We start from the raw sequence: 27,699 nt of genomic DNA on the forward strand, positions 1-27,699 counted from the left end.
TACTTTCTTTGTCCTGCCTTCTTCTGTCTCTATAGGGGGTGTAAACACCACTGTACTCCAGACTTTGAAGAACTGTTGTACATGTGTATACTAGAGTGTACATACCTCAAAGAAGCACTCAGAACCCATTGATCTTTACTTGGGTATAGAGGAAAACATGATTTCAAATATGTTTTTATTTTATCTTGTCTATATACAAAAAGTATTCAGTATTATTTCCAGTCAATTTTTAGAGTTACTTTCATAGTCCTTTTTTTCCAAGATGTGATTTTTTGGGGGTGGGGAAATAGAGGATCTCCTTATGTTAGGTATTTATTCTTCACATGCTGAGTTTATAATGCACAGTGCTTTCACTTCTTTCTTAGTTTTGCTTCCTCCATGATTAAAGAGATGAATTCTAATAGAATATTTCCACAGCACAGCATACAAAATCTCAGTAGTCTCTTTCTTATGTATTATTTTAGAAATTACTCCACAGAGTAGATGTCATTATTGGCTCTGTCAAACATATCAGGGAAAACTGCCATTTTAATTGGTTATCACAATTTTCTCACTTAGGTAACAAAAATACCCTCTGTTAAGCATGTTATATGTCTCTCTGTTTACCATCCCTTTGCCATCATATGTCTCCTAATACCCAGACTCAGAGAAATTATGGACATAACCTTCAGCTGTCTATTCTTGTGTTTTAATTAAAAGATTTCTTTTGAACCACTAGACATTTAGAATACACTTACCTGAATAAATCTGCCCTAGGCCTTAAGAGATTCCAGTAGGTATAGGAAAATTTCACACCCCAGAAAAAGCTTATCATAACTGGAAGTGCTTATTTTTTGTAATTTATTTTTATTTTATGTGCATGTCTATCTGTGTGAGGGTGTCAGATCTTGTGGTTACAATCAAGTTTCAGCTGCCATTTGGGTGCCATTTGGCCTCTGGAAGAGCAGTTAGTGCTCTTGACCACTGAGCCATCTGGTGATCCAGCCTAGTGATGTTTTTGCTTTTCTATGGAGACAGCTTGCACCTTACCCCCCAAATCCTGAGCACTATGTAGCCCTAATCTTGAACTCTGTCTATCAGTGAATAGAGCACTTCCTTATAAAAGAAGTCCTGTGTACTTGGTATCCTCCATCAATAGAATCTATGCTTACGCTTATTACAAAGCCTTCTTCCCTAGGCCCTTACCCTGGGCACTGTCACTCAATAGAACTCATTCTTATTTCGAAGGTCACAGGTACTTTGCTGAAAAGGTGTACTTTGCAAGGAAGTTTTCCTATAGCCACCCCCTAAAGCTTTGTTGTGATGATTGTCATGTGGAGATTTCCCCCCAAATTTTTATTGTGCTTAAATGTTTAAGAAAAATAAACCAAGAGGTCAGACTGGAAGTTTCTGAGCCAGCACCTGCTAAAGTGGTGCTTTTGACCCATTTCATTCTCCACCTCACATGAATCATTTCCCAGCTGGCCATAATGCTTGCAGAGACCCCACACACCCTTTCCAGGTTAGCATTATTTTTAAATTGTATGTTCATGTGTGTGTGCACACACTTGTGACTGTGTGAGTATATGCACATGTGTACAAAGAGGCTAGGGAGGGAGTTGGAGCCTTGGAGCTGAGGCTACAGGTGTTTTCAGGGTGCCAGACTTCTTACATGGGTACTAGAACCAAAGCTCCTCTCCTCATGTTTGACAAGCCATATCTCCAGCCTCCAAATTAGCAATCTCAAAAAACATGGTTTGATTCTTTTATTTCTTTACTTTGTATTAACTTGGTTTTCCCACTGCCGGGAATCAAAAGACTCTAAGGTCTCTTGCATGCTAGGCAAGTTCTACTCCTCAGAACTACATCCTCAGCCCTACTGTTCCATTAGAAAGCCTCTGTAACTTCCTAACAATAATGTATTTATTTCTTCGCAGTCACTTTTCTTACTGCTGTGACCAAGTACCTAACAAGAAACAATGTAATGCCAGAAGGATTTATTTAGTCTCAAGGTTAGGAGGAATACAGTCCATCAAGGCAGGGAAGGCATAGCAGTAGGAGTGTAAGGCCCTGGTCACATTATATTCACAGTCCGGAAGTAAAGAGAGAGGATTGCTGATGTACACCTGCCCTCCTGCTTTCCCTCTCTCTTATTCAGTCTGGGATCTCAATCCAGTTAGTTTTGCAGCCCACATTCAGCATGAGTCTTCTCTCTTCAGTTAAACCTGTCTGGCAATATTCCCCCAGACATGCCCAGAAGGCATGTTTCATAGGAGTTTCCAACTCCAGTAAAGTTGATAATGATGGTTAACCATCACATATTTTTGTTTTTTGAGATAATCTTATGTAACCACAGTGGCTAAACTTGCTGTGTAGCCAAGGAGATGCCTGAACACCTGACCCTCCTGCTCCCACTTCCTAAGTACTGGGATTACAGGCATTTGTTACCAGGCCTGCCTCACAATAACTTAAACAATTTTAAAAATATTTATTTAATTTATATGTATGACTGTCTTGACTGTATGTATGTGTGCTTACCATGTACATGCTTGGTACCTGCAGAGGAGAGGCTACCTTAAATGCCCTCTCTTGATAATGAGATTGATGACTAATTCATATGCCATTGTATAGTCTTCATATGCATTCGACACTCTGAAACTGGAATTTAAAATGGTTGTGAGTCATCCTGTGGGTGCTGATAACAAAATGTGTGTCCTCTGCAAGAGCAGCAAGTGTTCTTAACCACTGAACCATTTGTCCAGCCCCCATGATTTTTTCAAGAAGCTAATTTCCAAAACACCAAATAATCCAATTAAAAAGTGGGGTACAAGCTGGGCGATGGTGGCGCATGCCTTTAATCCCAGCACTCGGGAGGCAGAGGCAGGCGGATCTCTGTGAGTTTGAGACGAGCCTGGTCTACAAGAGCTAGTTCCAGGACAGCCTCCAAAGCCACAGAGAAACCCTGTCTCAAAAAACCAAAAAAAAAAAAAAAAAAAAAAGTGGGGTACAGAACTAAATAGACAATTCTCAATAGAGGAATCTAAAATGGCTGAGAAAGTGTTCAACATTCTTAGCCATCAGGGAAATGCAAATCAAAACAACTCTGAGATACCATCTTACTCCTGTCAGAATGGCCCAAATCAAAAACACCAATGACAGTTTATGCTGGAGAGGTTGTGGAGAAAGAGGAACACTCCTCCACTGCTGGTGGGAGTGCCAACTCATACAGCCACTTTGGAAATCTGTATGGTGATTTCTCAGGAAAATGGGAATCAGTCTACCACAAGATCCAGCAATGTCACTCTTAGACATATACCCAAAAGAAGCACATTCCTACAACAAGGTCATCTGTTCAACTATGTTCATAGCAGCATTATTTGTAATATCCAGAACCTGGAAATAACCTAGATGCCCCTCAACCGATGAATGGATGGAGAAACTGTGGTACATTTACACAATGGAGTACTACTCAGAGAAAAAAAAAAAAGACGATGGAATCTTGAAATTTACAGGCAAATGGATGGAACTAGAAGAAACCATTCTAAGCGAGGTAACCCAGTCACAAAAAGACAGGCATTATATGTACTCACTCATATGTGGATTTTAGACATAGAGTAAAGGATTGCCAGCCTAAAGCCCAGGCTGCCGGAGAGGCTGGTAAACAAGGAGAACCCTAAGAGAGACATACATGGTCCCTTGGAGAAGGGGGAAAGGGACAAGATCTCCTGAGCAAATTGGGAGCATGGGGGGAGGGGAGAGGGAACGAGGAGAATGAGAAGGGGAGAAGAGGAGGGGTGAGAAAATGCCTGCTACCTGGCAATGGCAGTGTGTGTAACAGACCTACTGTGTATCAGTCTCTAGTACTTGGTAACTACAGATGCCTACAATACCCTACCAAAAGGGTAGTAACAAAACCTTCCTGTGTGACAGTCCTCACATTCTGTCTCCTTCCATTCTGTCCCAAATGTCTTCATGAATTTGTAAAAGTATGCTATCCTGTAACCCATGATAGCATGGAGTTAGCATTTCTGTTATAACATCTAAGTTTCTTAATGAAAGAATGTTTCAAACCGTCTTTGTTCAGAGCATTTGGCATAGTCCATCTGTTGACTTGATGAGCATATACATGTTCTTCCCAAGTCTGTAAGGAGCAGGTTCAACAATGGGCCATGGAGATCTTGGGAGCCAATGTGTGAGCTCCCAGAGTTCCATTAATTCAGTGCTCACAGTTCTTTTTTGTTTGTTTGTTTTTGTTTGTTCTTTGAGACAGGGTTTCTGTGTGTAGCTTTGTAGATCAGGCTGGCCTTGAACTCACAGAGGTCCACTTGCCTCTGCTTCCCAAGTTCTGGAATTAAAGGTATGTGCCACCACTGCCCAGCAATGCCCATAGTTCTTATACGCAAAAGAATGTCTATAACTACATGATCTCTAGTTGACCACCATTAAAGACATACCTGGAATTGTCATCAAAAGTAAAGTGTTGTCCATGTCATCTTTCAGAAATTCAAACCTCAGTCTATTTATAACACTTATACAACTTCTGTGTCAGCCTCTAGATCAGTGGATCTCTGTCTGTGGGTTGCAACCCCACCAGGGGTGCATGTCAGATAACTTGTATGTCATACATTTACATTATAATTTATAACAGTAGCAAAATTATAGCTATAAAGTAGCAATGGAATAATTTTATGGTCACCACAACATAAGGAACTGTATTAAAGGGTCACAGCATTAGGGAGGTTGAGAACTACTGCTTTAGACCATTAAAAAACTGACTTAGTGGAGCCCATTCTATATGGAGAGATACCTTGCTCAGCCTAGACACAGTGGTGTTGGGGGTGGAGAGGTATCTTGGTCCTGCCTCAATGAGATAATGGTACTGACTTCCTACGGGAGGCCTTACCCTCTCTTAGGAGTAGACAGGCGGAGCAGAGGAAGAAAGTGGGAGGAGCAGGAGGAAAAATGTGGGGAAAAATGAAGTTTGAGGACTATTATTTTTCTGTTAAAAATATTTAATTTATGATTTAATTATGTGTGGTTTTGCCTTTGTGTGGGTGGGTATGTGGGTTCCTGCAGAAGCTGGAAGAGGATTTTGATCACCTGAAACTGGACTTGCAGGTTATTGTGAGTCACCCAAAAATAGATGCTGGGACTCACTCTTAGCTTTTGTAACAGCAACAGGCACTCCTAACCACTGAGATATCTCTCCGATTCCATGCACTATTCTTGTTGTTGTTGTTGCGTATCTTCTACCTAACTTGAAGTAGTATGTATGATTCAGTGGTCAAGTACTTGGAAAGGTTAAGTGACAAAAGACTGGGAAGAAAAAATAAAAGGCACAATTACAGCATTTAGATTTTATTTAAGATTTATTTATTTATTTATTATTTGTCTGTATGTGTATGTGCCTTTGTGAGTTTATGTTCACCGCATGTGTACGAGTGCCCAAGGAGGCCAGAAGCAGATGTCAGGACCCCAGGAACTAGAGTCACTCATGACTGTCAGGCAACATGTGCGTGCCGAGAAGCAAATATGGGTCCTCTTAACCTCTGAGCCGTCTCTCTAGCCCTCGCATAAAGATTTTAAATAAACAAAACAAAATCAAACATACAATGATATTGAAATGGTAGGTAGCAGTTCAGGGCCAGAACTTTGAACCTGGGCTGCCTAGATTTAAGTGAATCCCACATCCCGCTAGCTGGATAATCTTGGGTAAATTACTTAGTCACTCTGTGCCTGTTTCTTCATTTGTAAAATCAGGATAATAATGGTGTCTACCTCATTAATGGCAAGCTCAAATGAATTAAATTATACAAGACATTCAGCAGTCAGTGCCTGGTACATAGGAGCACTGGCTATGCTTGCTGGTTCTGTAGGGGTGTGGTGGAATCACTGCTATCAAGGCAGACAAATGCCACTTTCAGTCTGTTTGCAGTTCTCCTGCAGATTTGCCTTGCAGTTTCCCACTCCAAGAGAGTAATCTTTATGTCTTGACTCCTCCATAAATAGTGCTTACACTTTCCTTGTAGAACCCAGCACACTGGACCCTAAATTTAAAAAAGCTTTAATTTAGCTGTAAGCTCTTTGTCTTACTCAGCACAGGCAGTCTGGAAGTATAAGCCTGGCTTGTATAATAACTCTTAGTAACTGTTGTGGGAATGTGAGGTAGACAGTTGTAGGCGCTCTGTGGTTTGGGCTCCTGGAACCATCTTCCTCACTAGACTGGTGGTGCCTGTGTACCTTAGACCTCTATGGCCTTGGCTAACAGTTCCTCTATTCTCTTAGATCCAACCTGACCTGCAGCCCCTCAAACAGGCATCCTTCATGGATATGTGACCTGTGCAGCTACAGTGGGCCTCCACACTTGGTTTACTGCTCTATCTTGTATCCTTAGTTTTTGAACAAAGGGCTAGATCTTCATCCTACATGGCGTTGGTAACTATGTGGCCTCTCCCATCTGTGTTAATTGTCCCCATACCTGGATATTCTTCCTGCCTGCTTGTCACTAGCTGGCTTACTCTGAATTCACTTTCATTACCATTCCTCAGAAGAGTCAAAAGTAGACCCGTGCACTATCCCTCCACCCTTACTCCTCCCCCAGAGCACTGTACTAACACTATAAACAATACAGTATATATTTTAATTGTGCAATTACTGGGAAGACTAGGCCTACAGTGTAGTTGACAGGCAGTAAATGCTGGTGTAATGAGTCAGTGGATAGATGGTTGGAGGGTGTGCTTTTTGCCATTGTTGTTTCTTTGTTTTTAAAACAGTGCCCAATTGACTTGATATTTGTGATGGAGTCCTTGCTGGCCTAGAATTCTCAGTGATCCTCCTCACTGGTTCTAGGATTACTGGTGTATGCCCCCATAACTAGCATGGATAATTTTGTTGTTGTTTTTTTGGGGTTTTGTATGTTTGTTTTGTTTGCAAATGTTACAGGTCTCATTGTCACCACTGTAACATATCTACTATGATGGAAACATGTCCATTGTCTCAACTTAGCCACATTAACCAGTTCTGGACGCTGATTGACAGTGCCCATTCTTATGAAGAATGAGGCTGCTAATTTTTTAATAGAGATATGAGAATAAATTTTTCCCATGTTAAAAAGCTTTGTGTGTGTGTGTGTGTGTGTGTGTGTGTGTGTGTGTGTGTGTGTGTGTGTGTGTGTTTATAATTTTGTTTTTGAAAGGCAGAGATTAGAGAATTGATCGATATAGCAAGTTTCAGACCAGCCAAGGTTGCATAGACTCTTAAAAAAAAAAAACAAATAAAACAAAAACACAGCTTCAGCAGCAGCAGCAGCAGCAACAACAACAAAAACTTAACCCAAACCTTAAGAAGTTGTTGCATAAAAACAGCAGTATTATTGTCTTGGTACAGTTTAATAGTACTGCCGGTGATGACTTTGCCAGTCCTACTTCCTTTAAAGGTAGATGGAGCCAGTAAAGGTTACTCATTGTTCTTTTCAACTGTTATCTTTGTCAGCCTGGTAGAGTAAAATTGTATATATTGTCTTATATCTTATCCTCAGTTAAGTTTCTCATAGTGTAAACATCTCTAGCCTTCAGCCTACTTGTAAATATTTTGAACAAGAGATAGATTTCTTCTTGATCCAGTTGCCAATAATGGCTGACATAGAATGCTACTTTAGATTTCTTAGCATCTTTTATTTATTTACAGTTAGTACAGTGCTGTCACAGTGCTTGTAGTGTTGGATTCGAATAGAAAACAGTGTCCCCTTTGATTCCCTGCTCATTCTTGCTCTCTTCTCACTCTCTAGTTTCAGATACACTTGATCAGCTTACTTGTGATGCCCAGCTATACTGTATTCCTCTAGTCCAGTTCTGGAACTGTTTTTGGTTAATCTAATTCCTAGAATTAACCAGTACCATACAACATGTATTCAAATTTAATGCAATATAAACTATCTTGTAATATTAATTTCTAGAACTTGATAGTCATTCTGTTACTCTCCAAACACTTTACTAAATTTTTAAATGATAAATTTCTCAACTAAAAGTCCTTTAAAGATGGAATTTTACCTGAGAAGTTATTGTAGATTTTGAGTACTTCTCCTATAAAAGAAATCAAAACATTTGGTATAGACTACCAACTTAAGATATTACTGCTTCTTAACTTTTGCAAAGTAAAAAAGAATTAGAATTTTAATAATTTAGCTCCAGATGAGAGTAGCAATATAGTCACGGAATTTTTATTGCTTAATTTAAAAGCAGGCCAACTGGCTTCTTCCTCTCTTGTAAGTGCAAAGAATCCAAAAAAGAGATTTAAAAAACAATAAAAATTCCACAGCAACTATTGCCTCCTGGGAGTGAAGAAAAGATCCCAGAACTATTTCTATAAATCAGTACAGGGTACAGGATACAGTGAGAACATAAAGAAATGAGTGTAGGAAATAATACATAAAGAAGAGCATTCTAAAGGAACAAGCCGGCTTCAAAAGCTGTTCCATCTCAGTGCTGATGGATCCCAAGAACTTAAGGTGATTTGTTTTAAGTTATAAATCTCTTGAGTTATTTATGCTGTGGGTGTTTTTTTTTTTTAATTCAGAAGAGTGTGAAAGGAAGAAAATATATTGTTTCAGCTTGCCTCCTCTTAAAACTATATGGAATTTTAAACAAGTTTCTCCCAGAATTAAATTCCTCACTTATGCCATATATTGGCAAGGATATGAGGTGCATTATCTTCTGATCAGAAGTTAAAATAACTGTGTATCCATCCTTGAGTTGAATAGCTCAGTTAGTCATACACACACACACACACACACACACACACACACACACACACACACACTAGATATTTTTAAACATAACAAAATATCCAGTATGGCTAAAGCAAAAATTGTTTGTCTCTAAACTCTTTGACTGAAATCCTTGTCAGTAAAAAATTAATTTTACTCTATACTTTCAGTGTATATATTCATTTTATAATAAATTATGCTCCTCTACTATAATAAAATGAGCACTAATATAGATATGTTTAAACATGGGGTAGAAAATGCACAGGACAAAGTATCATGATCACCTTCTGTTCTTTTGCAAAATATGACATGAAAATACAGATCAGAATTCAGTGGACCAGCATGCCCTTGCCAAGTATTTTTGTTAAGTGTAGTGGGAGGCAATTGAAAATTGTAGGAAGCATAATGACTTATTTGCTTCTGAAAAAAATTACAGTGAAAACATCTCTAGAAGAGTTCCAGGACACCAAAACTAGTTTGGAAATTATACTGTAGCCCTGATAGGAGGAACAAGGAGTTGAACCAGGCAGGGTCATGTCAATGAAGCTCAAAGTGGGAAGCAAACATAAGTTATCACATATTTGAATACTAGTGGGGGAGGAAGTCAAGGGTCACTCTGGGTGACTGACAAGAACTTCCAGATGGTAGATGAGCAATGGAAGAAAAGCATGCTGAGAATAGAGGTGGGGAATGAGTACAGGTCTCAAATTTCTCAAATGGGAACCCTGCAAATAACATGTGTAGACATTTAGCTTTTGGATATGTGGTTAAATGCAGTGAAAGTTCTAAACCAATATCTTAGTTGGTGATCCTAGTGCTGTGATGAAACACTATGACCAAAGCAACTTGAAGAGGAAGTGATTTGTTTGGCTTACACTTGTATATAACTGTTCATCATTGAAGGAAGTCAGAAACAGGAAAGGACAGGAACCTGGAGGCAGGAGCTGATACAAAGACTATGGAGGGGTGTTGCTTACTGGTTTTCTCATCATAGCTTGTTCAGCCTGCTTTCTTATAGAACCCAGGACTACCAGCCCAGGGAAGACACCACCCACAGTGGAATGGGCCCTCCCCTATTAATCACTAATTAAGAAAATGCCCTACACTTTTATGGAGGTATTTTCCCAATTGAGGTTCCCTCATTTCAGATGACTCTAACTTGTATCAAGTTGACATGAAACTAGCCTGCACAACCATAAACTATAAATCTGGACATTTTCAACATGTAGTTAGTGAAAAAAAATTCCTTTGCTTCCAGACATTATTTATTGATAAGAAAGTCTTATATTAGAAGTGCCAATGAGTTCCACAAAAATAGTTTGCTGAATCTAAGATGACAGGAAAATGATTAGAAATGGATAGGTAAGCAGCAGATTGTATAAAATGTACATCTCCCAAAGCTGCCGTAGCCTCAGGACTAGACAGCTTCTATTTAAACAGGGCAAAGGAAGTTGAAATCAGTATTTCAGGAGCTTCTATAGACACCTTGATGAGTAGGCTATGTCCTGGAAAAAGCAGTGAACACTCCCAAATGGTTCACATACAGTTAATCATTAATGAGTCAGGGAGCTTGTCACAGGTATGTATCATTAGGTATGAGTAATTAGGAAACCAGACATGTCAGAAGAAATGGAAGCAAGTTCAGTGCCATAGGTTGTTACTATGAATGGAAGAGGAGGACACTTAGCAAGTCGATTACTGTTGTTTTATGAGTTAGAGTTATAGAAGAAATGAGTGCATTCCTTTTCTCTACCCTCTTACATTATTGTGATCCTGAAGTATTAGAAGTTGTCTAGCAGTCTGTTACAGGCTCTGATGTTTGTTCATTTTTTTCTTAATTTTATGAATAAAATATCATTGACTAATGTCCCCTTTCTCTTATTGTTAAAAGCTCAGAGTCAAAGTAGTTTGTGTTGCTATCTAGTATGAAGAGGGCCAAGGAGAAACCCCTGAGACAAGAGCTCTTCTTGGACACCTCTTGGCTCCTGTCCATTTCCTCTCCAGTCCTTCAGTTTACAATCTGTTGCAAATATGATTACCCCTGACCCACTTAATATCTAGATGGATAAATTCTTGCAAGTCACACTTAAAATTTCCGAAGACTGTGACTGTATTTTATGGCTATTCTCTTTATCCAGTAATTAATATACAAATGGAATGGTTTATATTCATCCTAAGAAATGAGCTGGTGTGTACAAAGCAGCAGGTAATGGTTAGTAGCTTTGCGCTGTTACATCAATTTTTTAGCACTTAGGCTTATGACTACCAAAAACATTTGCTTTGAAGAATATTAACCTAGGTCTGTGGTGGTTTGAATGAAAATGGTTTCCATAGGCTCATATGATTGAATGCTTACTCACAAGAGAATAGAACTGTTTAAAAGGATTACAAAGTGTGGCTTTAAAGGAAGTTTATCACTGGAAGTGGGCTTTGAGGTTTCAAAAGCCCATGTCAGGCCCTGTGAGTTACCCTCTGTCTCTGCCTGTGGGTCAGAATGTAGCTCTCAGCTGATATTCTGATGCCATGTGAGCCACCATATTCCTACTATGTTATCTGCCATGATGATAACAGATTCATCCTCCAAAACTGAAGCAAGCCCCTAATTAAATGTTTTCCTTCATATGAGTTGCCTTGGTCATATATCTCTTTAAAGTAATAGAATAGTGGCTAAGATAGGGCCATATTGGCTTTTTAATTTAATTTACTAAGCATGGATTTATCTCACCATCTTTTGCATACATGTTGCTTTTGAGCACAAGAGAAGTGGCATCTTCTCATTGGAGAAGGAATGGTTCCAAAGCAAGCACAGTGAGACCCCTCCTCACTGGGTGCTGCTCCCTCACTGCCTTTCACACCACAAAATTCCTCTTGATCTGCCTTGTATCTTTTGATCATCTGTTGACTGTGGTAATTAGACATGTGTGTGGCCTTCTGTCCAGTCCTTCAGCCTGCTAAGTAGCCCTGCCTTATGTCAGAGGAAAGTTAAAGAGGGTAGGCTGCTGAGGACTACTGTCTGCCCACTTCTGACTGTTCAACAACTGCATAACCTCATGCTACCTCTCTTCATTTTTCTCATTTGTAAATTCTGAATAACTTTCCTCGGAGTCCTTAAGAGGATTAAGTGCTGGCATTTCTAAGTTATCACTCTAATGCTGTCAAGAAACTTTTTGACCTGAAATAATTCCATACATTTTTATGCTAGTTAATGTAGACCAAAAACAACTGAGCAGGCAGCTAGCATGGTTGTTCAGCATTTAAAGGCATTTGCCACCAAGTCTAATGACTTTTGATCGAAAAGGACCCTCATGATGGAAGGAAGAACCAATTCCTCATATATTCACCTTGCCTTCCTCCTCCATCTCTCTCTCTTTCTCAAAATAAATAAACATGATAGAAATAATTTTCAAAGGCAGAAGGAAAAAGCAGAGTGTGGTAGCACTCATGTATAATTCCAGCACCCTAGAATCTCAAGGGTCAAGACCATCCTTGGTCACATAGTGAGTTTGAACACAGCCTGGGTTACATGGTGAGCCCTATCTCACACCAACACACACACCAATACCAACAGAAGGAAGCAGAAACCAGAATATACCAATGCCATACTGAAAACCTTGTAGTCATCCTTTATTTATTGGTAGGCTAGCTAAGTAATTTTCAGTGCAGATCCCTCAAACCTGCCAGCCCGTTGATTGTTACAGTGAGAAGAGGATATTGCTAATTTTCCTAAGTGAGATTAATGGAACCAGGGGGTTGAGTGGAGTATGCACAAACAAAATTCATCCTACTGGGTTTGACATGTAACACAGAGGAAGAACACTTGCCTAGTGTGGGCAAGGCCTACTTAAAATTCCTAACATCAGTTTTAAAACAGATATATTATTCCATAAAGCCCATATAAACAAAAGATCATGCCATTTATGCAGTATGTACCAGGCTGAAATCTCCATGTTGTTTTTTTCTCTGTTAATAAGTTGTCTTTAAGTTAATATAGCAGATGCATTTTTTATTACTTAAGAATTCTGTTGTTGGGGCTAGAGAGATGGCTCTGGAGAGAGTACTAGTTGACCCAGGTTGGATTGCCAGCGAAAACGTAGAGTTCCAGAAGATCCTATACCCTTACAGGACTCAGAGAGAACCAGGCACATATATGATGGACAGAAGTACATGCAGGCAAAACACCCGTAAACATAATAATAATAAATAAGAATTCTGCTGTCTTACTTGTAACTAGTCCAAATTTAAGATCTGTGGTTAAGATCTTGAACTCCTGAATAGGCAAAGATTGAATGCATTTATTTATAAGGAAACCTGACTAGATCACATTTATAAGAGAAATAGATATTTAAATTTTTTGAATTGTGAGATGTTAGTGTGTGTGCCACCACCACTCTGATGTGGAAGTCAGGGAACTGCCTTATAGAGTCAGTTCTTCATGTGGCCTCTGGGAGTTCAACCTACATTACCAGGCTTACACATGCACTTTTACCCACTGGGCCATCTTCCTGGCCTTAAAAATATATTTAATTCAAAATAATGTAAATAAAATTTGGGCCAGCTAATGACTCAGAAATTTGGGCTGGAGAATGACTTGGTGGGTAAAGGTGTTTGCCGTAAAGCCTAACAACTTGAATTTGATCCTTGGGACCCACATATGGTGGAAGGAGAGAACCAGCTCCCACATTTAATCCTCTGACAATATGTATACTGTGGCACACATGTGCATGCATGAATACACACAATAAATAAACTGTAATATAATTTATAAGAGCCATAATGAAGGTGAAGTTCAAGCATTACTAAGTATTTAAAATAGATAATAAAGCAAAAGACAAAATAATGTAACAACTGATATTTGATTAGTAAGATCAAGACTATTACGGCAAGTTTATTTGAAATTAATATAAAACAATGACATTCAAATTATTTGATTACACCTAAAAATGAGAAATATACTCTTTTTTTTTGTAGCCCAGTGTAAGTACCCACATGCATGTGTGTGCATATGGAGATCACATGTTGACCTCAGATGTCTCATCTGATGCTCTCTGCTTTATTTTTTGAGATTGTGTGTCTCACTGAACCTGGAGCTCACTGATTGACTGCACTGGCTGTCTTGGAAGGTCCCCTGGACCCTCTTATCTCCACCTCCCAGTTCTGGGATGCTGGGCACCACACCTGGCTTTTACTTCTTCTCTGTTGATTTTTTGTTTTTGTTTTTGTTTCTGTTTTTGTTTTTTGAAGTAAGTTTCAGTCATACAGGCTCAATTCCCATGCTTATGCAACAAGCACTTTACCCACTGGATCGTCTGCCCAGCCCAAGAAATACATTCTTTAACTGAGAGTGAGAGAGTAGAATGTGGGCAATGGAGAAAGTTGAGTATGCATATTAAACATTCCTAACCTGAAGCATTTTGAGTACTGCAAGAAATAGAAAATCCCGTACCTGATTTCATACAGCAGGTCTCAGTCACAACGTAAGAACAGGATTTACGTATAGAGAGTTCAGTGTGTAAGTGCACTAGCTGTGAAAACATGAGGATCCGAGTTCCTGAGTAATTAGGCTCCTTTTTTGTTTGCTTGTTTGTTTTGATTTTGATTTTGGTTTTTCAGGGTTTGTGTGTGTGTGTGTGTGTGTGTGTGTGTGTGTGTGTGTGTGTGTGTGTAACAGCCCTGCTGTGGCTGTCCTGGAACTCACTTTGTAGACTAGTATGGCCTTGAACTTATAAAGATCTGCCTGTCTGAATCAGGATCTTAACACCCACTTAAAAGCTGGTTGATGGGGGATGGCCTTCTGTATATGTTTCTCTTATTGGTTGATGAATAAAACACTGTTTGGCCAATGAGGCAGGAAGATAGGTGGGACTTGGAGATGAGAAGAATTCTGGGAGAGGTAGGCAGGAGCTACCGGAGTAGTAACACCATGCTGGGTATTACCAGGTAAGCCTCAGCCTTGTGGCAATACACAGATTGATAGAAATGGGTGAATAATTAGGACGGAGCTAGCCAGTATGAAGCCCTAGTTACTGACCTGCTGATTAATATAAGTCTTTGTGTGTTTATTTGGTTTCTAAAAGCTCAAGTTACAGCTGGTCATGGTTGTGTACCACATTAGCACCATGGGGAGTGGAGACAGGAGGATGCCTAGTGGTCTGTCCACTAGCCTAAGTCCAGGTTCACTAAAAGACCCCATCTCAAAGGAATAAAGCCTGAAAGTGACAGAACAAGACACCTGATAGCCTCCTCTGGCCTTCATGAGAACATGCACAAGTGCACACATTCTCAATCACACACACACATGCTCACAAAACACTACACATGCACGAAAATTGTTTAAATCACCTTCTATCCATTATATAAGATATATAAGAAAGATAAGTAAATTTAGTAATTATACTTGGACCCCATTTCTAATGTACTTCATTACATATTTGCAAATATTTCAGATTACAAAATCTAAAGCATTCCTTGGACTACACATTTCCTGTAAGGAATACTCAAGCTGTATTCTTTTGCTGTCTTTGTCTCCAGTATCTCTGACTAGGCTAAGGTGATTGGTGTGAAGGAAAAGCAAGACAACTGGGTAATGACTGCTTTCTCCTCTCCTGTTATTAGAGATCACTGTCCTACCACCCGATTCTGCTTTAACTTATTAGACTCTTTTATTTCCTGATAACAGTGGATTATGACTTACTCTCATCAGTAAGTGGCAGATGAAAGCATTATGCTAGCAATGGAGTTAATAAAGGTTCGTCAGTGATTTTTGAATTGATAACCCACTAGGCTTTATCATCTGGGGAATAAATGAAAAAGCACATTTGATTTAGTGTGGTGCCCTTCAAAATACTGGTCATCATTATCAGTTTAGAGGGGCTGAAAGGTCATTTTAAAAATGTAATGCAATGAAACCATAATGAAAATACCTGTGGATAATGCCTACTTCCTTAGCAAGGCCAGGATCAACTTCAGAAATACCACAGTCGGTGTGATTAGTGATATAAGAGAGAAAGCACAAAGGGGTCACTTGAGTTTGCACTTCAGATGGAGCCACATGCCCTTTACCTGACAATAACTGTATCTACTTCTGTATCCTCGTATTTGTAACACAAGGTATAACCACTTATAGTTTATCTCACATTGACATGCTAACAGTCAGTTACAAGAAGAGGAGGGGAGGGTTGGCTTTCTCTTTTCAATTTTTGTTTTGTTTTGTTTTTCAAGACAGGGTTTCTCTGTATAGCTTTGGAGCCTATCCTGGCACTCGCTCTGGAGACCAGGCTGGCCTCGAACTCACAGAGATTTGCCTGCCTCTGCTTCACGATAGTGCTGGGATTAAGGGCGTGCGCCACCAATGCCCAGCCTTCTTTTCAATTTTTAAGTTAGCATGCATAGTAATAGACTTAATTCTGGCATTTTCATACATGTATGCCATTCTTGCTTTTAGCAAACATATAAAGGCTTTTGACTGACGTGTTTGTAAACATTTAATAGCACAACTAATGGCAATTATTACTTGTAATGTATTGTTTTAGTTCCCTCTTAGTACCATCTTAGTAAATCCCTGTAAGTTAAATGGTTATAAGGATATGAGTAGTACTATATAGATTTGTAGGCTGTAAGAAGACATGGATCTCACTGAACAAAAATGAAGGTGTTGTCAGGGCCATGTTCCTTTGTGGAGGTCCATTTCCTTGCTCTTTCTAACATGAAAAGGCTGCTCACATTCCTTTACTGAGGGAATTCTCTTTTTCCCAAAGGCAGCATCAGCAGCAGTAGATTGGCCCTTTGGCAATAGTCACGTCTCAATGAAGTCAGAAAAAAATCTCCTCTTTTAATGATTCATGTAATTTCAGAAGATTTCCCCAATAGTCTAAAATTGGATTCCTTAGGCTTAGTCGCATTTGAAAACCCATTTTGCACTGTTCTGTAAAACAGCACATTCACTGTTCGGGGATTAGCCCGAAGGCATTTTTTTAACCTTTTGTTTTCATTTAAAAATTTAGTTTTCATTTTACATACCAACCCCAGTTCCCTTCCCTCCCTTCTCCTAATGCCCCATGTCCACCTGCTTCCAACCCTCCCATCCACTCCTCAGAGGGGTAAGGCTCCTGAAGGCAGTTTTGAGTGGCTGTTTTTCTACCTCAACTTCTGTTTCCAAGTTAAATGTTTTCTTATAAAATAAGTGTGTGTTTTTTAAAAGTTGATTAAGAGAAAAAGCAGTAAATAAAATGTGTATGAATATGGCAAAAAAAACAAACAAACTGTCACTAGCATCAGTAATACTGGGATGCACTTCAGCTGCAAGAGGGCCCTCTCTCTTCAAGTGGAACTCCAGACCTTGACCACAGTTACTCAGCTCTTCATCCTAAAGAAAAGGTTGATGAGTAGGCAGCCTCCAAAGGTCCCTCCAGCTCTATTTAACCAATTCTGTGTAAGTGGATATTTATTGCATGCGTCTCCATGTCAGCACCAAGTACTGTGCCATTTGTCTCTAACATGAATGATTCTGAACATTGGTTCTACCCGAAGATGCTGTTACCCGAGAATGCTGCTGTCATCCCACCAGGGTTAGATTCCAGTTTTATTTTCCTATTTGTTTGTTTGGTTCAAATAAAAAAATAGCTTGGGAAACTAAATTCTAGGTCTTTTGCTTGGCAAAGCACTCTGCAGAGCAGCTGTATCTCCAGGATTCTTTAATGTGACATTTTTAAATACTGAAGCTTGTTGTCAGTTGTTCTCATTCCCCAAATTCAGCCAAATAGGAAGTTCTGGAAAGGTAGAGGGTGCTCAGCTGGTGAAATAACCTTCACACTGCATCATTTAGCATGTCAACAGAGTGCTAGCTAACACATTCTCCAAGTGCATATCTTCTTTACATTGATTTTTCTTAAGGGATAAACACCTGTACTTGAGATACTAGGTTCTTACAATTTTAATAATTTTTAGTTGATCTTTTGTTCTTGTAATGAAAACTACATACTGAACAGGTTTTCTTTAATTCCTGTCTTCAGTACGAAAAATTACAAATTTCCATATTCCCTAAAATAACCTATAATTTGTATAAAATAACATATATTCCTGAACTGTAATTCCAGAATGTGAAGACTCCATTTTCCTGATTACCTCATACATAGCAAAAGTCTGACATCCACCCCACTGACTCTCCCCTAGTCTTTCCCCTTTTGCATCGTTCCAATTACAGGTAAATGCTTGGTATCGCCCAATAGCACAAGATAAATAAGCTTGGAAGGTTTCCTAGCAACACATTGCTCTGGGAACATGTTCTGTTTCCCTGAAGAAGATGAAGCCAAGCATCATAGTCTCAGCCAGATAGGAAGGATTCACTTACAGAGGGGGTTTAGTGCATTTAAAATATATTATTATTACTATTATTATTATTATTATTATTATTCAGTGTTAAATACCTTTTCATTTTTTCACATTGAAATTAACCTCTTCATATAAACTGTAAGCCTGAGTTTTACATGTCAAAAAAAAAAAACTTAGTTAATAGTTTGAAGATTTTCAAGGAATAAACTTATTTTTAAGTTATTGATGAATGGTTCCACTGTAGAACTATATATAAAATACTTCCACATGGGACTGATGCTCAGCCTAGTTCATGGTGGTATAGCAGTCCAACTACAAAAATGTTGGAAGACTTCTAATCCGCTGGGAATGCTGCTGGATTCCACTCCCCTTCACAGTTCCCTTAGTACTCCCCTCCTCTGATCCTCGGTTTACTGCTTAAAACCTGGAAACACTCTCCTGTTTTTCCTTGACACAGGGCTGTCTCAGCACCAGTGATTTGCTACTTGATCTTAAGAGTCTATTTTCAATTTTCTGAATGAATGATTAACAAATAGAAAACTGAAAGAAAAAGAGGGCACCATCGAAATCAAGAAAAGATGTTTTGCTAGTGCAGGATCTTGTATCTTTCTCCTGTTTGGCTAGTGATCTGTAATATCACTCAGTGGGCAGGTGGCACTTTCCTTTCTGTTCAATCTAGTTGGTCACAGTGTGCCAGGAAAGTCTCCTGACATGGAGCAATCAAGGATAAGTGTTTCTCATGACAAGATTCAACAGTGGCTTTGCAGTTCAGTCACACCCTGGAGAATGTCCTCACTTCTTCACTAGCTGGAAAATATTTCCCCATAAGCCGGGTGAAAAAAGTCTCATACTGTGGTTATTGAATAGGTTGCTCTGTGTATTGGGTTTGGACCATGTTTTGTAAAAATTCCTGTCATGCTCAACAGCAAATCACTGCAGTACTCTGATGGTGAATACCAAGGTAATCAGAACGAAAGAACAATGCTGGTATCTTTATTTAACAAACTCTCTGGCTAGATTGCAGGGAATTGATGTTATCCTCAATAACTTTTCTGTTACCCCAGAAAAGTCTAAGTATCTTCATGCCAGTAATTCTGTTCTCTTTGGCTCTTCTATTTTCTAAACATTATATAGTGAACTCAGCAGGAAGCAACTTGTGGAGGCTTAGGATGAGCCAAATCCTTTTAAAAGTCAGCTGTGTGCTAAGGGTATAATCATCTTCTTTGCCTTCACTGATTCCTAGAGAAGACATACGTAGCATGTTTATAGACTTTAAAACAACCCAAAATAAAACTTTCTTCATTTCAAGTCCCTTTCTTTGGGTCTAGAGTTAAGAGAATTTTGATGTTTGAAAGAATTATATAGGGCTTAGATGCTGGTAGATATAAATACAACTAGAAAGAAAAGAAGAAATTATATAGTTATTATACAACAGTGAAAATGGACTTTATCAGTCACAAAGAACAGAATAGATTCTAATTTGTTAATTTTTACTGAATAAGTTTTTATTAAAAATTTCTACAGACCAGGCAGTATTTTAGATACATTATCTATTTCATCATTAATTCTACTAACAACCTTTACCAAGTAGAAATCTATTTGCAATTTTTGAGTGAAGAAACTGTGCTGGACCGCTAAGAGTCTAGTTGTTGAAATATTACCATTCATAAATAGTGGTCATTCAGATACTGGTTTCTTTACTAACAGTTTTGTGACCCACATCTCGTGTTTATTCTTAGAATTCTAATATTGAAAGATTGTGGTCTTTAGAGAAAAATAAGCAACTATCTTTTTGTTTTGATTGTAACGGGCTCTCACTGTGTAGCCTGGCTAGCCTGGAACTTGCTGTGTAGACCAAGCCATCCTCAGACTCACAGAATTCCACCTGCCTCTGCCTCCTGAGTGTGCTGCTATGCCCAATTTAACAGCTGTCTTTTGAAGATGACATAATCTTAGCAGGAAATAGATTATTTGTTTCACTTTTATTTCATTCAGCATAATCTTCTCACATCTTCATGTATCAGTGTCAGACTTTACAACACTTTTGCTTATGATATTGTTACTCAGGTTTTTATTTTTATAAAGAAGAAATATTCACTTTGCAGTATGATAAATTACACCTAATGATAGCTAAAATTAATAATGTTAAATTTATTCACAAAATATGTTGTAACATTAGCATTATGGTAGAACATGGACAAACCAATTATTTTTGTAACATTGCAACAGAGCCACATACATTTGTTTATCTACTGCCTATGGCACCTTGTGTCCCAGCAGAGTTGAATGGTATATCGTCAATGGTATGGCTTACAGAGCCTGCAGTGTGTACTACCCTTGCCATCACAGGAAAAGTCTACTAGACTCTATTCTAGAATCTGGTTTTTACCCCCACCTTTGAGTTGGAAATGCTGCTTTAGAATACCAGAAACATAGTTGGAAGACACTTTAAATGTATGTTTTTTTTTCTAATATGAGGTTCTTATCTAACATGTTGTTCTCCAAATACTGCAGGTACCAACCAAAAAGCTGAAGAAATATGAAAAAGAATATCAGGCAATGCGAGAGAATCAGCTGCAACAGGAAGACCCAATGGACAGATACAAGGTATGAGAGATGCTTGGCACTTACCAGGGCACAAAGGACTTGATTGCCCCTAATTCAGCAGGTATGGTGAGTTCAGTTCCCTCTGCTCCACTCTGAACCATTCAGACAGTGACATGCTGACTATGCCTGTGTCTTCCTTTTCAACTGACTCCCAAGTATTCAACCATAATATTTCTTTTCTTTCAGTTTGTGTATTTATAGGTAACTCCAGCTGTTGCATGTGTACTGAGAATCTTCATGAGAAGCTGAGAGAAAGGGAAAACATGGCTTTCTGCTTTCAAAAATGAGGAAAATAAAACAGAAAATGCCAAAAAGTACTGTCTTAGCTGTGCATGATCACTTCCACAGAGACTCTTAAATGTGACTGTTCCAAGACTGACTCAAGGATGTTGCAAACCTGTCCCTGACTGTAGCAGATGTTAAAAATACAAACTCAGAAGGAAAAATAAAACCACAAAGATGTATCAAGCACAGAAATGTGTTTGTTGCAATGTTTCATTTCCACAAACAAATCAGAGATAACAATGACATTTGCGTGTAGTTTCAGAATCAAAATTATTTTATTTGTATCTTCATTAGTTTGGGTATTTAAAAAGTTGTGTCATCACAAGGACAGCTCTTTTCAGTGGTAATTAGCAGCATTGGCCACAGCATGCAGTGTTGGGAAACAGTAATTTGTAATTTATTTTTTACCTTCTGAAATGTTATTGTCTTCTGTTAGCTGTTTCAATTCTTGAGACTCATACAGATATGTCAGAGTCCCTCCTCACTACATCAGTATCCACTGATACCTAAATACCCCTCCAAGGAAAGTATTATGGTGGCATTCCTAATGGAACCACCCACACTGAGATGGCTTTTACCTCCATAACCAGAGTTGCCACTGTGATTGGAAAGGTATATGTTGGCAGCAGTCACATTGTGCATCTTGATTTTTTTTTGTTGAACAGAACAGCAGTTAATGCTCACAGAGGAGCATGGTGAACAGAGTCTGTGGGCTTCAGAGTCAAACAGACTTGATCTAAATTCCTGGCTTTCTGGAAAAGGCAACAGGATTTGAAATCATAGATGAGGATTTTGGTCCCTATGTTACTGGTCAGCATTTTGAGTGAGTCATTGAACCTTTCAAATACATATGCATATATGATTTTGTGGTAGATTACTGTGAGATTGAAGGCTGTCATATGTTAAGTACTCAGAACATAATTGGTGTTTAGTAAATGGTTATTGGTTTTTAAACTCTGCTAGTACAAGCATGACTTAGAATAATATAAACTTGCTTGGATGTGCATCTCCAGTATTCACTGATCATCTTCCTATTTTAGGTAACTGTTACTACCCTATAGTTATATCATCAGTCGGTATATTTCTTCTCTCCCTCTAGAACTGGCTTGAGAAATGAAAATAATTCCACATATGGTTATGATAGATAATTCTTTACCAGATTATCTTCTTAGTAAATCTAGTTTTAATGCCAGACCTAAGATACAGAAAGGTATGAACAGACTCAAGATTAACTGTTAATGATCAAAATAAAAGCCCTTTAATTGTTTGATCATTCTAATCTTCAGAATACTTCCACCATTATGAATAAAGTGCTTTTAGATAAAAGAGAAGGAAATGACAGCCCAAACTTACATAATTACATAGGCACAAACTGAGCACAGTTGCATGCACCTAGGTGGCTCTGGGATGGATCATTCATGTTCAGGAGTTTGAAACCAGCAGCACAGCGAGACCCTATCTAAAAACACAAAATAAAACAGCAGCCTCACAGAGCCTAAAGAGGCTATACAACAACTGAACTGTAACTGTGTCTTATGTCCTTTTTGTGTCAAGACAGGCATGTATAAACACTTATAAGCCGTAGGATTTTTGTACAGTTTTCATTGATATAAAATCACACTGTCTGCTTTAAAAATAGGTATTTTAGGTTGAAGTGTTGTAGAGTTTGGTTTTTTTGTTTGTTTGGTTTTATTTTGACAGGGTCTTGCTCTGTATTCCAGGCTGATCTTTATTTAGGCCTGGCTACCACTCCCATCCCATTGTAGCCTTTTATGTGCACACATCACACGCTCTCTACCACTATCTCTTTTTTATGGTTAGAGTGGCTTCCTAGTATCCTATGTAATCAATATTTCTATGCCTTTTTAATAATGTGTAGGTATCAGTCCCAATGATCTACTTGGCAAAATTATAATCAAGTTATAATTATATTTCAAGCTAGTAATTGCCAACATAGTTATAGCTGTCAACAGGTGTGGTCCTTCAGGTACAAATAAATCTGGTTTAATAAGTAAATTTAGGTTAGCTGGAGAAATGGCTCTTCCAGGTAAAGGGACTTGTTTCCAATCCTGATGACCTGAGTTCAATTTCCTGGATCCACAGATGAAGGAGAAAAACTGACTCCCAAAAGTTGTCCTGTGACCTGTCCACTCATACTGTGGCATATGCATGCCTACATGTATAACACACAAGTAAGCAACAGCTGGGTGTGGTGGTGCATGACTTTGATCACAGTACTCCGGTGGCAGGGGCAGGTGGACCTCTGAGTTCAAGGCCCATTTTGTCTACAGAGCAAGTTCCAGGACAGCCATGGCTACACAGAGAAACCCTGTCTCCAAAAACAAAAACCAAAAAAGAAAAAGTAAAGAAAAAACCAAATAAGTAAATAAATACATTTAAGGAAGAAAATTATAATTAATATAACAGAGTACCTTAAAAATACCTCTGACATCTTCTGGTCTCTTTGGGGAATAAGCTCTTTTCATTTATTAGAGAATGTCATAAAGACATTGAGAACTCACACCTGTTCAGGAACAATTCCTCCTTCACCATTGGAACCCATATTGCATAAATTGCCATGTCAACCTCCAGCTTGCCATATGGCAAGAGCGTTGGAAAGACTGTGGGTACTTAAAAATAAAAACAAAACCCAGAAATGTCATACCATAAACTGTTCCCATTTAGTGCTATTGTTTCTCCCATACTTGATGGCATTTTGAAGAAGGGCTTTTGGAAAAAAGTGAAAGCTGGCATTAAAGATCCAGGAATGCATGGAACAGTTACTTTTTGCTATATCAGTCTAAACATATGGTCTAGGGGTATACCTCAGGGGTAAAGCACTTGCCTAACATGTGAGAGCCCGTAGGTCAATGCACAGTAGCGCCCTCCTTCATGCCCTCCCATGTAAGCATGCTCTTCGTGCCTATTACATTGTAAGTTTGTTACTGGACTCACTTAATGCAACACTTCAGTCCCAACTATGAATGGTGTTGCTATAATTTTAAAATTCTAAGCATGATGCAATGCTCAAAAATGATGGCTATACAGTTTCATGTAACTGAATTGTATACTAAAGCAAGGTTTTTTTAGACATCCTGCAATCCCAGCACATAAGAGGCTTGAGGCAGATGGTCAAGAGTTTGAAGCCATCTTGGTCCACATAGTGAGACCATGGCTCAACAATCCCTCTTCAAAAAGCATATGATTTTATAGTATACAGATGAAATCTGTACCTAACCCAATCTAACTCAAGACAAATGTTTCAGAATATTGACTTTTAGACCACCCTCTTTGTTTTCTGTTTCTTTTTTCTTTATCTTGGGTGTGTGTGTGTGTGTGTGTGTGTGTGTGTGTGTGTGTGTGTGTACGCACGCGCGAGCACATGCATATACAGGTTTGTGCAGGCACAAGTATGTGCAAATGGGCATGGAGACTAAATGTCAATGTCTGGTGTCTTCCTCAGTTACTCTCTACCTCATTTTTTGAGGTGGGAATTTTCACAGAGCCTGAAGCTCATTAATTTGGCTACTCAGTGAGCTCACACACAGCTACACTATTTGTTGTCTGTTTGTTTGCTTACCTGTTTTTTATGTAGATGCTAAAGACCTCAACTCGGGTCTTAATGCTTGCATGCCAAGCACTTTACCAACTGAGCCATTTCCCTAGCTACTGTATTTTCTGTGAGACATTTTCTCACATGTCCTAGGCTGGGCTTGAACTCACTGTGTAGCTGAAGATTACTATGTCAAACTTCTGAGCCTCTTGCCTCTATTTCCTGAGTGCTGAGATTACAGCTGTAAGCCACCATGCCCTGTTTATGTGATGCTGAGAATTGAACTTAAAACCCAGGACTTCTTACAGACTAGGCAAGCATTCTATCAACTGAGCTACATTCCCAATCCATACACCATGTCACTTGTGTCAAAACACAGTACTTATACTCAAGTTATCCTTGTGCAAAGGAGATCTTTTGTCAAAATTTGAGCTAATTAATGGCTGTTGAACAATAGAAATGGTGCATTCATTTTTAGTGTTGCTCATTAATTTCTAGGTAGACTATGTGGCATTCCTATCCATATATCTACACTTAGAGTAATAAGCACAAACATACTCACTGCTGAATCTGGCATCAAATTTGTATTGAGACCCAGGGAACCCTCAAACAACTGCTTACAGCCTTTAATGGTGTCTTTCTGTTTAACTCCATAAGACTCCAAAAGAGAGAGATGTTTATGGATAATGAATATACAGTATTAATTCTAAATGGCTTTTATCCTCTTTCTTAACCTGGTCAAATGTATGGATACTGTTTTGTTTTTCTATTCTGACCTTTTGGTTTGTAAATTTGATTGAGTTCAAATGGGATGAAATGTGAGCTATAGATGGGCTATGATGTCCCCAGAAAATATACATTTATGGATAGATATATCTGTTTTAGAACATTTTTTTTGGTTTTTTGGTTTTTTTGAGACAGGGTTTCTCTGTGGCTTTGGAGGCTGTCCTGGAACTAGCTCTTGTAGTCCAGGCTGGTCTTGAACTCACAGAGATCCACCTGCCTCTGCCTCCCAAGTGCTGGAACTAAAAATTAGTAATCAAACCCACCAAAGCAGGTAACAATGTTAGAAATCAATATTCTCCTTGCTACACAGAGGAAGTGGTTTGCTTTCAATGTGGGGAAAGAATTTCAGTAATACAGTCAATTGGCAACGCTTCTGGATAACTGCAGCCATCATCCATCTTTAAAGGATATACTTTTTTTCTTGTTTAATTAAGAGCTGCTGATGGTAATGTGGGTCAGGTCTTTAAAAACACAAGTGATTAATTAAATTTAGTGAATTTCCCAAAGCATGGTAAAAGCTGCCTGTTCTGTAGGGGAAGATAATGAGAAGAAAGTAGACTGTTTAAACTGTGGGCTTAAGACATGCATAGTATCATAAATATATAATTTAGAGTTTACATAACCATATTCAGTATAGTTAAACGTAGAATGGTTAACTGCCTTCATGAGCTTAGTTAGAAATAGTCAACTTTTGTTTTGTTTTGTTTGTTTTTGTTTTGTTTGTTTGTTTTTTGAGACAGGGTTTCTCTGTGGCTTTGGAGGCTGTCCTGGAACTAGCTCTTGTAGACCAGGCTGGTCTCGAACTTGCAGTGATCCGCCTGCCTCTGCCTCCCGAGTGCTGGGATTAAAGGCTTGCGCCACCACCGCCCGGTGACATAGTCAACTTTTAAAAGTCAAAATGTAACTCAAGTAGCATAGGTAGTGGAGCAGGGCTTGCTTAGCATGCGGAAGCTGCTGAACTTTATCTGTACCACCACCAAACCAATGCAAATCTGAACAAAATACAATCCAAATAGAAATTCTTCTTTTCTTTTACTTTTCAATGACTTTTTATTGCTTTTTATTTTTATTAATCAATGGTTTTCTTACATATTTTTCTTTGTAATAACATCCATGGTTACTGTCAAGAGCATGGCACAGATTTTTAGCTTTTTAAAAATAAATTTATTTATTTATTTATTTATTTATTTTGTCTTTCACATCATGCATTATGGGTTGTGAGATTGGGGGGGCTTTTTTGTTTTGTTCTTCCAGACAGGGTTTCATACACACACACACACACACACACACACACACACACACACACACACACACGAGAGAGAAGAAGAGAGAGAGAGAGAGAGAGAGAGAGAGAGAGGGGGGGGGGAGGGAGAGGGAGAGGGAGAGGGAGAGGGAGGAGTGGGGAGGGAGGGAGAACTCTGCATGTATACCTGCATGCCAGAAGAGGGCATCAGAGTCTATTATAGATGGTTGTGAGCCGCCATGTGGTTGCTGGAAATTGAACTTGAGACCTCTGGAAGAGCACCCAATGCTCTTAACTGCTGAGCCATCTCTCCAGCCCCTGAAATGAGTCTTCTAATGAGTTCAGTGAATCATACTAAATTTTTCTTTCTTACCTGTAAACGAGAAGATCGTGGATTTATTTACTTATTTAGCATTAGTGTGTTGGGCCTTTCCTTACTTAATGGATGTTGAGAGTATTAGATTTGTCCTTGAAAAATGTTCTACCAATGAAAATAAGTATATGTGTTATTTCTTTTCATATCAAAAAAGCTGTTGTTGGCTTTTGGGAATAACTATCCTGTAAAATAAGGTGCTTTTAATGAGTAATATTGGACATGAGGATGGTTTCTGTCTGCCTGTGATATCAGAGTTTATTAACACACTGTGATATCAGTGTGTTAAACTTCAGAAGGTTCCACATTCTTCTGGGCCTGGCTAACGCCGTTACCTATTGTAGCTGCTGAAGATTGTAGCTAAGGAGAAGCAGATGGCTTCTGCTGGTACCTCCCCTGCCTCAGTCACATTTCATGTGGAACTCTAAAAATGCTACACATAAGAGAATTTTCTAGTGTGTCTGTCATTGATCTCTAGCATTCGCCAATGTTTTTCTTGTTATTATTGAGAAACTATATGAGAATACGTTTCTATATCATCTCTAATTATTTACTTTCTGTTTGTTATTTTTGAAAACAGGGTCTCACACTCACACAGGCTAGCCTGGGAACTCACTTCGTAGCCCAATTTATCTGTGTGCTAGAGTAGAACGCCACAGTGGCTTGTGGGCCAGATCTGGATGACTGGTGTATTGTGTTTTTGTTTGCCCATGGCTGCTTATGCACAGGGACCTTCATTGTAGCATGGAAATGTGTCCTGTGGTGCTGAGATGTTTATTCTT

The 27,699-nt window shown here is 38.8% G+C and overlaps 1 protein-coding gene and 1 non-coding gene across 7 annotated transcripts in view; one reads left to right on the forward strand and one right to left on the reverse strand.

The window, feature by feature from the left end:
• The window catches only part of Rabgap1l (RAB GTPase activating protein 1 like), a 560,109-nt gene that overhangs the window by 503,094 nt on the left and 29,316 nt on the right, over positions 1 to 27,699 (forward strand). For 5 of the 6 annotated variants that reach the window (XM_035445764.1, XM_035445765.1, XM_035445763.1 and 2 more), the window contains one exon: positions 20,585 to 20,677. In XM_035445764.1, the coding sequence (XP_035301655.1) occupies positions 20,585 to 20,677 (93 nt within the window). Of the gene's footprint in view, positions 1 to 20,584; positions 20,678 to 20,863; positions 21,151 to 27,699 lie in introns of those variants that run through there. The other variant, XM_035445766.1, reaches the window with a different exon arrangement.
• LOC113833694 lies at positions 6,911 to 7,043 on the reverse strand. The gene has a single exon (XR_003485903.1). It is a non-coding gene; the product is annotated as a small nucleolar RNA SNORA1 (small nucleolar RNA).

This window comes from Cricetulus griseus, chromosome 5, assembly GCF_003668045.3.
Source record: "Cricetulus griseus strain 17A/GY chromosome 5, alternate assembly CriGri-PICRH-1.0, whole genome shotgun sequence".
Classification (NCBI taxonomy): domain Eukaryota; kingdom Metazoa; phylum Chordata; class Mammalia; order Rodentia; family Cricetidae; genus Cricetulus; species Cricetulus griseus.